The 13,845-nt window shown below is 36.1% G+C and overlaps 1 protein-coding gene across 1 annotated transcript in view; it reads right to left on the bottom strand.

Moving 5' to 3' along the window:
* Positions 1-7,888: 7,888 nt before the first annotated feature.
* LGR5 (leucine rich repeat containing G protein-coupled receptor 5) overlaps positions 7,889-13,845 on the bottom strand; it is a 93,607-nt gene continuing 87,650 nt past the window's right edge. The window contains exon 18 of the mRNA XM_072401368.1: positions 7,889-13,745. Coding sequence (XP_072257469.1) covers positions 12,664-13,745 — 1,082 coding nt within the window. The 3' untranslated portion in view covers positions 7,889-12,663. The remainder of the gene's footprint in view (positions 13,746-13,845) is intronic.

The following is a 13,845-nucleotide window of genomic DNA, read 5'->3' as shown; positions in this document are numbered from 1 at the left end:
TCGAGTGGAGGATGTAAGATCTTACATGCAGTGAATGTCATTGACTCTCCACAGCCATAAACAAATTGTAGGTGGATTAGGGTCCCCCCAGCTGCCTGCTATACAGAAGATAGCGGCCATGATGAGGTGCCTAACAACTGAACTTTTGTATGCCTTCATTTACCGAACAATGGATCCGACAGTAACCCAGAAATTCCTCATGAGGGGGGCAACTCCAAAATATATAGAGAAGTGAACCTTTTCTCTGTCTGACACCTCCAGCATTGGTCTGAAACATCTGGGAAGATATGATGAAGCTTCTCTGAAGACTGTATGACTCTTGATACCAAATGAGAAAATGGTCAAATGGACTGTGCATGTGATGGTTAGTGCTGATACACACACCAATAAAAACACAAAGGGAAATCTACAATCTTAACGTGTACACATGGTTAAGATAAGATATGCAATATGTTGGGGAAGTGTACTGTATATATTACTGCAACCTACTTGTTTCTTTTTACTGAACTTGGCAGCCATTCTAATTCTCTTGGGGCTGTAAAACTTCACTTATATGAAGGAGAGGAGAAATTGTTTAGTAGTCCTAAGTGTGACAACACCAATCCTCCATATCTGCAGTACAAAGGTTGCAACAAAAAGTGTTTTGCTTAAAGGTTACCAAGTTCTTAAGTTCATCATCTGTTGTTGAAGCGTCAGCTTCTGAGTACAATCATTTCAAGCTGCCTACAATCATTTCAAGTTGCCTAGCTTGGAGTCAGTGAGCTCTATGAGCTGGGTTTGATATTCTAGGAGCTCCTTACATATCCAAAGATTTACAGAACCACTCTCAGAATACTGTTTGATTCATACTATATACATGAAATTATTTTGTCTTTAGCCCTACTGCAGTGTTTGCAAGATACCAGTAGCTGCTCATGGCTCTTTAAAATGCTGAGAACACTGCAATAGATGGTAAACTAGCTCTAGGTTCTGTGTTAAAGTCTTCTGAGATATGAATCCAGCCCTGCCTATTTCCCATGAATATGGATTATCTGCAAACATCAAGTGCGAGGCATTGGATCTTTTGGTATTGGCTTAATGGCTTTTGGTGGTAAAAAGGAAATGGTGTATTCAGTGACATAATAATTCTAAAAGGTTAAAAAATGACAAATTTAGGTTTAACACTGAACAAAGTGCATTATGATACTGGCTACTCCACCTGAATGTGATAAAGTTAAAAAGACATCTGGACCAATTGTAAAAACCCTGGCTGAATAGGTAATTGAGCCGTGCGGCACAGAACCAAGAATTTTGATAGGACTGTATAAAGCCATTATCTTCTGGCAGCTGACGGCAAGCTTTCAAATGGAAAGTTACCCATTTCATCCACACTAACACATATTTTCTTTGCTCCAAGACACTAAAAACCTCTCTGGCCTGTAAAAAGCCTCATTTAACAACCAAATATCCACTTAAATATGACCTACTTTGTCGGCATATCTGAGAATGCAAGGAGAAGCTTGGAGCATCAAGTAAGAACAATCGTTCCTTAAAGAAATTCTTTTTTCCCTATTAATCAGACATAACAGCTCTGAAAACCTCCTGTTATGGTATTTAATTATGTAACATTGCAGATTACCAGTCCTGAAGGCTGCATTTTCCTCGCCTTTTTTTTTTGTATAGCAAAGATGTGAATAACTTCTGTCTTTACATGGTTCTCATACAGTCTGGACTTTATTGTGCCAATGTTCACCTCCATAATATGATGGATTTCTGGACTAGTAATTTACAAAGGAAATCTGCCAATGTGCCACATCATATATATATATATATATATATATATATATATATATATATATATATATATATATATATATATATATATATATATGCAGCTATCAATGTTTAGTAGATCTCCAGTGTTCATATATACCCTTTATTTTTCTATATGCAGAACCATCTGCAAGTTTCTTTTTCAACTTCTTCCTACGTCACCCGACCCAGACGCTAGATCATATGACGTAGGAAGAAGAGGAAAAGATGGCGGCGCTGGCTCCAGGACGACGCGGGACCCGATGGAAAACACCCCTGGATGGATCGAACTGCCCTGCGGCATTGAAGGTGCGTTTTTTTTAGCATTTTTAAGTTTAGTTCCTCTTTAAGCAATGTACTACATTTATTTCTTTTAAATGTATTTGTCCAGATATTTCAACATGCTTAAATTAATCTCTAGCCAGATAGTTTCAGGCCTATAGTTGTTGCATAGTCTACTATGGCTATAGTTATGCCATTTTTCATGCCTACTATACCATATTTCCATGTTACATATACATATAATGGATATTACACACACATCTTTCACAGTAGATGGTTGTCTATAAAAGACAAATTTCCTGTAAAGTTATTTATTAATAAAGAATGCAAAATAATATTATTGATATTTTCCTCCTATCAATAATAGCAATGCAATGATCCCATCAGTTTGTTTATACACAATAGGACCTGATTTAATAAAGCTCTCCAGGACTTCATAAGATAGACTATCATAGGAGAACCTGGGTTATCCTACAAACCTGCAATGAGTTTCAAAAATTTTTTTTGCCAATAGCTGGTATATTTTTTTAATCCTTGATAAGGCCCGTTCCAGGTTTGCTGTATCACCCAGGTTCTCCCATGACAGTCTATGTTCTCCAGTGTTGGAGAGCTTGGAGAACCATATTGGGACAAGTAAATCAGGAATATGCTTACTGTAACCAATAATTTCTGGAAGAGAAGTGTTACTTCTAGTGACAGAGGTTCTGTCCTACAGGTTTAGCAAACGCTAGTATTGTCATGACCATTTTGTGAGGTTCAGACTCTGGAGATTGGCTGGTTCTACCTTTATGTTCTCCTTTCAGGTCAGGTAGGGGGGTTCCTGTAGCAGGTGGTAAAAAAATTGCTCTTTTATTACATATGTATAAAATGGGGTCATAAGATGAAGATGGTGGGTGTTACTAGAACACTGAGCACAGGTTCACGTTAACATTCTGCGCTTTTTTTTCCTACCAGTTATATAGAAAAGAAAATAGGTTCCATCTGCAGCTGCAATTTGATGACATGGACAGCTGTCAATTTAAAACTGAATCTCGACTAAAAACAAATCCTTTAAAGATGACCAAATACCTTCCAGATGGTTCTTATTTTGTATGTGGAAAAAATAAATAAATCTCCTTAGTGCCCCCTTTTTACTCAATCAGGCTACTATGTAGACACCTAAATATTATCACGTGTCGCTTGCACAGTATTACAGCTTCAAATAAAATTATTTTAATGTTATTTTTAGAATTTCTGTGATGCAGTGTTTTATGTTGATTTTGCTGTCCGTACCACAGGAGTACGTAATATTTATAACAATACATTAACAAATTCTCAAAAAACACTAAATTGTGCCAATAAGTAACTGCTGTATATTGCTGCTGGATTGTGAAACCTGACTTTACTGCTTTCTTAATTGAATTTAAAATCCCTTCAGGAATGAGTGTGCAAGCTCCCTACCCAACTTGTGTTTGGTCCGGTGGAGAAGAATCAGACCAATCTCACAGATAATAATTTGCCTTATAAAAAGGATCATGTTCAATTATCTAACAAAATGAAATGATTTGTGTGTGTATCCTTGTCACATTTATATAGAAGAGATTGGTGAAGGAAAGTGTCTGTACTACAACTAAATGAAAGGTATGAGATACCTGTGAGAGGTCATCTGCAGGAGTTTACTTGAATTCATATGTATGTATGTATACCTAACATGAACACTGAGCCAGGTCGTGTTATCAATATATTATTATTATTATTATTATTAATAAACAGGATTTATATAGCGCCAACATATTACGCAGCGCTGTACATTAAATAGGCATTGCAAATGACAGACTAATACAGACAGTGATACAGGAGGAGAGGACCCTGCCCCCAAGAGCTTACAATCATTGTTATAATGGCAGGCTGTGGTGATACAGGGGGAGTCAAACTTAATCATTTCATCCACTTGTGACTCCTAATAAAATCTTTTACATAGACTAGTCCTTGTCTGTTTATGTCAGAGAATAACCTTTAAAATCACATGTAATGTAAGACATTTTCTACTCTCAGATCAGACTAGAGTCAAAACTATTTGATATAAATCACATAATATGAAACTAGTAGGGGTTAATATTCCTAATAACATGGCATATTATTTTAATTGGGTATCCTGGAGCTGAATATAGTCTTCCAGACAACAAGGTCATTATATTTCAACCAGGATAAAGAGCGATCCAGATTAGGTACTGCTAATTCTATTCTTCAAGATAAGACAGCAGTGTCCATATGGAACTATCTTCCAAACCAAAGCATAATTTCTTTTTAGATCAGGGGTGTCAAACTCTTGCCTGCGGGCCACCAAAGGAATCCTAAACATGAATTGCAGCTTGCCCGCCGCTGCATTGAAATAGCACCATTACTACGATTCCCGGCATCACTCGCACCTATAGACCAGCGGCCTCTCTGTCTATGTGTGGCCCCGCATTGCACTGTTTTATAGACGCAAGTAATGCCAGAAATTGTAGTAGCGGCATCACTCGCGTCTATAGACCAGCGGCCTCTTTGTCTATGCGTGGCCCGCATTGGACTGTTTTATAGATGCAGGGAATTGTAGAAGCCGTGCTTTTTCAGTTTCAAGTTTGGCCCCCGACTTTGTCTAAGTTTTTAATTTTGGCCCACTGTGTATTTGAGTTTGACACCTCTGTCTTGGATGATCTAAGTGTTTAAGTTTAGCAATGAACCTTAAGACCTCCAAAGGAGCTGTCTGACAATCCTGTAATGCCAGTGTTTTAGTAAAAACCCAATATGCGGACAACATTGAATTTTACTATTGTAGAAGTTACTATAAAAATACTGATGGAGGTTTCTAAAGGCAAATAGCTGTCACAGTAACTATCTGTGTAATTACAGCATATACACAATACAAAAGTACCGTAGGTTGTCTCATAAATTTATACATAATGTAAAGTCATTTGAAAAGCTGCAAAGGTCCCTGATAAGCTGAATACATAATATATAGTGGGGGTTTTGTTTTGTAGTTTATGGTCACAGATTTTTGTTAGCTGATGGATATGTGGCACATACTTTGTATTGTCATTGTATGTGGAACTATTATCAGGTCAGTAGCCCATATCCTGAATTTACCTTGCAGGTTCCTCAGCATGACCATTCTTTAGGTAGATTGGACAATGGAGCCAGACTAAAAATCTGGCAACTCCAACATTTTTCAGAAGAGCTGGTGTTAGCTTTCTTGAGAAGTTTAACATGAGTTCTGTCATATTAGTGTAAAGACGTTGCATATCAATAACCCAATGGCACACTGAGCCAGGCATGGTACCAGTACATAATCAGTAAAGATATAGCATTGTTTGGTCATAAACACACAAGTGAGATAATGTGTGTTGGAGCTTTTCATAATCCAAGCCTGGCAATGCTGGGATAATATTACGAATGGCACCTTGCCTAATTTAAAAATTACAATAAAAGTGCTGACTCCTTTCTTTTCTCCAGTACAGGAATTACCACATTCCATAAATAGCATCATTTGGATTTTAAAAAAAAATGTTTTTTTATATTTTTATAATTACACATTTATTCCTATAAATGCTCCAAAGTACACACTAGGGCTCATGACTTTATACAGTGGGTGGGGGATAACTATGCAATTCCCTGTGCCAAGAACATTCAAATTACACTGGCCACTTTATGAATCCACTGATCTGCTTAGTGATCCATCCTTTGATATCATACATTTCAGTGATCACAACCTTGATGTTTGGAAAAAGAAGATCTGCTATTCCTATGGTCAGAGACAGCTTTGGCTTTGTACATGCTTGTAGAAAGTATTATATATCCTGACAAGCTCCATTTTTCCACTTCCTTTTTAAATTCCATAGTAATGCAAATTGTGCTCCAGGGCAAGAATCACTGACAACAGGAACATCTAGATTACTATCTCTGTGAAATAGATCAAAACAAGGAAAATTGTTATTTATGTTTTCACAGCAGATTCTTTTCCTGTTTGAGTTAAGTCTTAGTGACAAGCTTTGTGTACATCACAGGCGAGTTTTATAATGTCAAGGTACTGCCATACAAAATATATACATACAGAATACATTTTCTGACTATTCTGCAGTTTATAACAATATCCTTAATAGACAAATGTATATTAAAATTATTTATCTTACAGCATTTATATTCATTAGTCTGTAGCAACATATGTATATCTGTTTAAAGCAACCTACAAGTAATGAAACTTGGACTGTTATGATACTTTTGTAACATAAAATAGACTCTCGTTCCCTTATGTTTAACCTTTTAATAGAATTCACACATCATGTAGATCAGTAGAGTGTGTTCATATTTTGTTCATCTTTTTCAGTAAATGTGTCATTTTCAGTAAATGGTTAATACAGTATCAGCCATGTAAGTTGATTAGTGATCATCACCTTCTAGGAGCACCTATGGACAGCCACCTATGACTCTACTAATAAGAACAAGACTTAGAAGTTTGTGATCAGCCACAATAAATGACATCTTAAGTGTAAATCCAATGTGTCCTCATTGGAGAAATTTTCCATCACTTTCTATCCTGTTGAGAAAATAATTGACAGGGACGAGGCAATCACAATCTGACATTAGTTCTAGCCTTATTCCAATGTACTAAAAAAAGCTAACTATTTTATTGTTAGAGAGATCTCCTGCAAGAAGAGAAGTGGAGAAAAATAGTCTCACTATAATCACAGCAATAAAACTTAACCTTACCTTTCTTCATTCTATCTGCAGTTTCACTTTATGTATAAATCTGTTATTCTATTTCTATCAGGAGGAGGTTATTAGGGTAGAATAATAAAGAGGAATAATTATTAGGTCCCAATAATATTTTGTTCTTCTCCTCTTTAGGAATTTTTAGACCACAGTTCATTGGTTAAAGTGTTGTTGTTTCAACTTCTATGTTGTTAGTGTATAGAAGTAAGTAGATGCGTGCTTTAATGTGTGAAAAAAAACAAGCAGTGTTTTAACACTACAACAATACAACCAACACAATAACATAAAGACTACAAAATAACACAAAGATGATTAGCTCAATGTTTAATCTATCAAATAGGTACTAGACTGGGACTGTAGCTGTTTAAAGTCAACTCTGGTGTCAGAAAATCTGAAAACAAACAAGAAAAAGCCTGAAGTAATTAACCAATGAGTTTAATCATAATGTGTCAATCATCTGGTTAACCCACCACAGCAATTCATAATTTTGAAGGTCTGCTGTCATCCAGATGTCTGTGATGTCAGTGTGTAACATCATCAATGCTTTGCAGATGTGTGGTTTCACTAAACTGAATTGTCTTTTTCCCCAGCCATAAAGAAATTTATTTTAATAAGTATTTATTGTCACTGTGCAGTGGTATTCATTAAGGTAATCTCTAAGCATATGCTGTGCTACAAACCCTTCAGGCGGGTCATAAAAAGGCAGATTCGTGGTTTGGCCAGCTATTCAGACCCATGATAAAGTCTGACTTGCTTTACAAATTCCTCAGAAGATCATTTTTTTAATATTTGTATTACAGAGCACACAAATCCCACAATTTAGTATTTTGTAAAGCTACCACCCCAGTACAGAAAACCTTGTGATGACACAACACTACTTTTGTACACTGGCCAATTCAATGCAGATTTGTGTTGTTTTATTAAAATAAAGCCCAAGAGAAGTGGACTGAGTGAGAATCTATGATTTGGTACGTTCAATGTCTATGCACCAAAACAAAATGGTATGCACATATACAGAATAAGATTGTTAGGTGCTCCTGTGTACAGACTTTATGCATATTATAAGGTAATCAGAAAACAGACATCTATTTCATTGCAAATTTTATTACAAACTGCATATATTTGTTACACCAATAAAAAAGCAGGCAGGCATCACCTATATACAGGCACTAGATTTTATATACAGTATATACACATAGTATCCTCAGTACAAGTGAGCAGAATACATATTTGGAAGCGTTTCAACTTGTCATTTCTTGTTTTTACTTTAACCATCATAATAAATACAGCTCTATATTTACAAATCTCATAAAAAATTATGCATTTTATTTCAATGTTACAAACATCTACCGTAATCACAATATTTTAAACATGCTTATAAAAATAAAACCTTGTGTCTATTTATATGACAGCTTGCAAGTAGCTATTTTATACAATGTACTACTAGTACAGGATTGCCCTAATTTCAAATAATCAAATATCTGCATTGAATTTGACATGATTATAGAAAAGTAAAATGATTTGTGGTCATGATTTGTTCTATGTGCTTTAAACATGTATTGTATTGGGTAATTGTATGTCAGTACTGAGTATTGTCAATGGCAGGTCATCAGACAACATGTGGGGCTACAACTACTTCATTGCAGACAAGGAACCATTCCCACTCAGCTATGATGAAATAAGAATTTCAAGCTGTGACGTGAGAATTTATTAAAAAAATATATTTGATGGGTAGATTTTTTTTTCTTACCTCATCATTTTAATATTTTAATTTGCCAATCTCCTGTTGGAAATATCTAAAGGAAAAAGTATTCTTGTTGGCTGATGCAACCAGAATATTTTTCAATCCCTCCACACTGCACTGGGTTCATGATTGGAAGTATTGGTGGAGTTTACCCACCAAAGCCCATGGATGCCATGCAGGTCCCCTGTACACACCACTAAAGCTGTCCTTACAACCCCCCACCCCTTCTCTCCTTGCTACCGCTTGTACCCAAAAGGTGGGTAAGCAGCACTCTTACTAAAAGTGTTGACTTTTGGTTACAGCTCGACCTCTGGGTCTCTTATTGAGATTGCAATGATATTTTATACAAACCCCTGTGCATATGGAAAACAATGATTGTTTTCCATGGACAAAAACAGTTCTTCAGATACTTTAAACTAAGGAGACCAACAATATTTATTATAACCGGTCTGACTATTAAAATAAATAGCCAGAATATATATTCATTGAGAATTATCATTGACTTGTAACATTTTTCCTAAAGGTCAATTGTTTAATGAATGCACCTGTAAAACCTGGTGAAGTTGTGTTAGTGTGTAGTTCCTGATATAGAAACTGGAACAATTTCACTTTTAAGTCTAAATTAAGACTGTGAAATAATTCTTTGACAATAAATATATTACTTCATTTTTTTCGTAAATTGCCACATTTTCAATATTTACTTTGCCAAGGCACCCTTTATATGGTAAGACAAAAAAACAAAAAACAAAAACATCAGCTTGATGGATGAGTGATATGTCAATTTAAATGCATGAACATACAGGCTACTGGGAAATGACAAGCCAGGCTACATACAGGATTGTAACTCTTATACTAATACCTTATATGTATTCATATATACCAATGCTACATCATCTTAATATATACCAAGAACAGTCCTTATCATTTTTGGCCCTTCAGAAGTAAAGTACAGCCATACAAAGGCTACATCATTAAATACGTGGTTCTCCAACATGTCCTATAGACATTTGGTATTGATCAGATTTACCCATCAATATGGACTGTTGGAGATTTGGTTTTTAAATACACAGATGTTGGATAGGCCAACCTATTGTATGTATTTTTGACCAAAATAACAGAATTGGGTAGTAAATATGTAAATGTATTTTCCGACCTTTCTATCATTCCTACCTTTCTATCATTGGGGAAGCCTTGAAATAACTTTCAGGTTGTCAGGGAACCCTACTATATCCACAACTCACAGTACATTAGCAGGGAGGTCAGTAGGAAGAATGTCACCCCTACAGATATCCAAAAAAATCATTGATGCCACTTAAACTGACCTGAGAGTCACAAACTGCTCATTGCTCAAGGAACCTCTATCAGCCTATGGAGGAACCATGGAACCCTGGTTGAGAAACACTAATATAAGCAAAGTAATTCCTTTGTATATCTATATATATATATATATATACAAACACACATATTTAGTGTATTGTTTATTCTTTACAGACACTTATGACTTTACAAAGTGTAAGATCCACTTGTATGACTGCTCAAAGTAGCACTGCCAATGTTAGGCAAAGTAATAGGTTGGCCTAACTTGTTAAAGCTCAGAGCTTAGTCTTGGTGCCAAAATGAAATGCTTCTTAAAATGATTGCAATCATTCACAGGAAATGTTGCACAGTTTTCACATTTGTGAAAATCATTTTTCTAATGGCTAAAACTGTCCATTTTGCCTTATATCTAAGTTAATAAAACAGGATTTCCCAATGCAGTCGGTAAAATTACATTTGTCTCTGCCAGCACTGACTTAGTGAATGCCATTCTCTGTTATGCTTTAGCTGCTGTTGGAAAGGTTGTGTTACAACTTAATAGCCATAATCCAGCGTCTCAGTATAACTTGTTTTTCTATCTGTGGCTTTCTCTAAAAGTGTCTTGGCCAGTCCTGGGCTTCATGTGTTAACCATTAATTGAAGGATGGCTCTCTGCTGTAAAACTAATTATTTAGCTCTGATCTTCAGTGCAAATTCCTAAATAAATAAAGGACTGCTGAAACTAGCTTCTAAATATTTTACAGATTCTATGGAACTTTTGGAAATTAGATTTGTGTGGTTCCGGATGATCAGACTCTTGTGGGATAAATTATACCTTTAAATACCATGGAGGGTTTCATGTACCCATGTACAGTAGCAGTTGAAAAAAAGGAGAAAAGCAATGCTGCAGCCTTAACTATATATAAATATATATGAGTCACTTGAAACTTGAACAAAAACAGAATCTATACTGAGCATTACTCTACACATGAAGCCAGTTAAAATCAATCTAAATAAACAGTAATACATTTGTAAAATGCTCTACTGAGCCTTTACTTAATCTAAAATTGTTTATGGAATCCTGCTTGGAAGGCATGCTACCCTAGTTGAGGGAGCTGCCATAGATATAGGATTAAGATAACCACTGAGCTGGCTTTAATATTCCCATTTATCTCTGTGTTCATACTTTGAGGTCATCCAGGTGAGCCAAAACAAATGAAAAGGATTCAGCTTGCTCTCACACAATTAGAATATGCCCATTCAAGTATAAAGGGGATATGCTAAAGCAATAAATGACTGTATGAAATTATTTTTGTAATCTCTAGTTCAGACATTCCTGACCTCCCACAAATCAGCACAGCGGGGATAACACAACTGTAAGCATATTTTCACAGCCAGTTTACAAACCATATTAGGTTTACTCCTCCTTGGCTTGTATAAAAGAGGTAGCAATCTACAAGGCAGAAAACTTAAAAAAAAATTGGTGACTTTCAGAACTTGAAAACACAACTGTCTCATGTAATGTAGTGTTTCTCAACAGGGATTTCATGGAACCCAAGAGGATGCTAGGGGTTCCTTGAGCAATGAGCAATTTGTGCCTCTCAGGTCAGTTACCACTGACACTAATTGGTAAGGTAAATAAAGCATTCTTCCCGCTAACAACCCCACTCGAATATACTATGTGCTGTAGGTATAGTAATTATACCAGGGGTTCCTTATAACCTAAAAGTTATTTCAAGGTTGAGAGAGACTGCTGTAATGGAAGAAACAGTTATTTGGACTTCTATGTACACATATGACAGAGGCTAAGACAATGAGCCGGATTTAATAAAGCTCTCCAAGGCTGGAGAGGATACCATTTCATCAGTGAAGCTGTGTTATCCAGCAATCCTGAAATGGATTTCTTAAAGTCATTTGCTAGCAAATGTTTCAAAGCCTGGAACAGATTCATTCCAGGTTTGCTGGGCTACCCAGATTCACTTATGAAAGTGTATCCTCTCCAGCCTAGGAGAACTTTAATAAATCAGGGCAGATGTAACCCACTAGACTAATCTGTATAGAACTATTCATGATACACTTCCATTATACTATAGCTGTAGTAGCAGACAATATCTCTTAACATGAAACATTCTACACAAACACTGTGTATACATTTTGTTCTGGATTATGGTTAATATTGTAAATTGCCTCATATGAAAGCTTTTTACAATTGTAGATAACTTGGGAACTGACAATGTATTTCCTAGGCATTCAGTCAGGGCTCTTTTGGATCTAATAAAGGAGATCATTTTGATTGGAATACAAGAAAACTGTATGTAATATTATATCTAATTCCAGAGCTTCATCCTTTAAAGAATGTCCAGCTAAAATAGCACTGATTGTTATGGTTCCAATTAAAAAAAAGGTATTTGACTGTTTTTGATAAGTGTGTAGAGGAATGTACAAGTTGTACCCACCTCAACCATTTATAAATAACCTTTTCTTAAATTTCACTACAATGAACTTTGGAAAACGTATCTGCAATTGGCTGGCACCGTTTACTGCACATTACTATTTTTGTATCACATTATTAACAAGATGCAGCTGGAAAAGAGAACATACTGTTCAGAACTGTATTCTTTAACCAGATTTAAACATTTTTGTCATTTCATATAGTCAGAACAATACTAGATAATGTTTGACTGATGCTATAGCTTACTGAGCTTTATGGTTAGCCTTTTTAAATAAAGGCATTTGACATTCTCCCAATGACAGCAAATATAAAGAGACTTGTGGTCATTGTAAATAAAGAAAAACCATTGGTAACATCAATTGCATCATCAGTGACAAGGCACATATGCTGCAGATGATAGCGTACAGTTTTCAGTCACTCGATATGAGGAAGAGGAACTGACTGGTAGCTCAAAGGGTATACTGGAACTTGCAAAGGTTACCAAGGCTTGAGTGGAATCACAAGACTGTTTTTCTGCGTCTTCAGAATTGATGGAAGCCAGACTTGTTTGATGAGATCTGTTCCACAACATGTCTGTATTTTTTAGGCTGCCAATGTCTTCCTTGAAATGAGGATTGAATAGGATGTAGAGGAGAGGATTTAGACATGCAGGTAAAGGGATAATTAGCAGGAGTATTGACTTAATCACTTCTGGACTAATGAATGTAAGATTTAAAAGTGAGGAGAATGACAAGAAGGCCACTGGGCAGTAGAGGATGCAGTTAGTGAAGAGCAGCAGAGCTATATGCTTCACCATTGAGCAGTCCCATACGTTTTCTAGTTCACCTTTCTCCAGAGTGCAGTAGAGTTTTGTATAAGCAACAGTCATGACAAGAAAGCAGAATGAGTTCAGAAGGACCAAAGCAACCATAAAACCCATTGAGGAAGGGTCGCCAAAAAATAAAGGAAAACACAATGGAGATGTCCCATAAGCACTACCACTTAGCAGAGGTGACACTGCAATGACCAATGAAAGAATGAAGCAAAAGACAACAGAGAGTTTCACACTAATAAATGAGGATTTTGATTCAAACTTAGTAGTACATTTCACTGACAGTCCTCTCTCAAGAGCAGCCACTGTTAGAAGAAAGATGGAGGATTCTGCAGCAAAAACTGACAGAAAACCTGTTATTTGACAGCCTATTCCACTTTCCCACCAAGCCCCATATTGAGCAAAGTTTCCAAAGGTCAAAGCATCAACTGTGGCCAACACACCACTTGATAGGCCCATTAGAGTGTTCATGATGGCAATCAGACCAATTAGAAGTTTTATGGACGGAATGTATGAGAGATGACGGAAGATGGTTGTAATAACTAAACCATTGCAGATAAAAGCTAAGAAAACTATCAGCCACACGCCAATACGGATGAGCCAGCTTCCAAACAAGTGGTCACAAGGTTTGAAGGGTCCTGTAGTAAACAGAGGGGACAGTAAATTAGCAATATGTTAACTTTACCTTTGCAAAATTCAATCTATATAATTGTGTAAAATATACATTTTTATTTCTTT

The sequence above is a fragment of the Pyxicephalus adspersus genome, chromosome 2 (genome assembly GCF_032062135.1).
Source record: "Pyxicephalus adspersus chromosome 2, UCB_Pads_2.0, whole genome shotgun sequence".
NCBI lineage: Eukaryota > Metazoa > Chordata > Amphibia > Anura > Pyxicephalidae > Pyxicephalus > Pyxicephalus adspersus.
The sequence above is the reverse complement of the archived record's forward strand: the minus strand, read 5'-3'. Positions and strand labels throughout refer to the sequence as shown.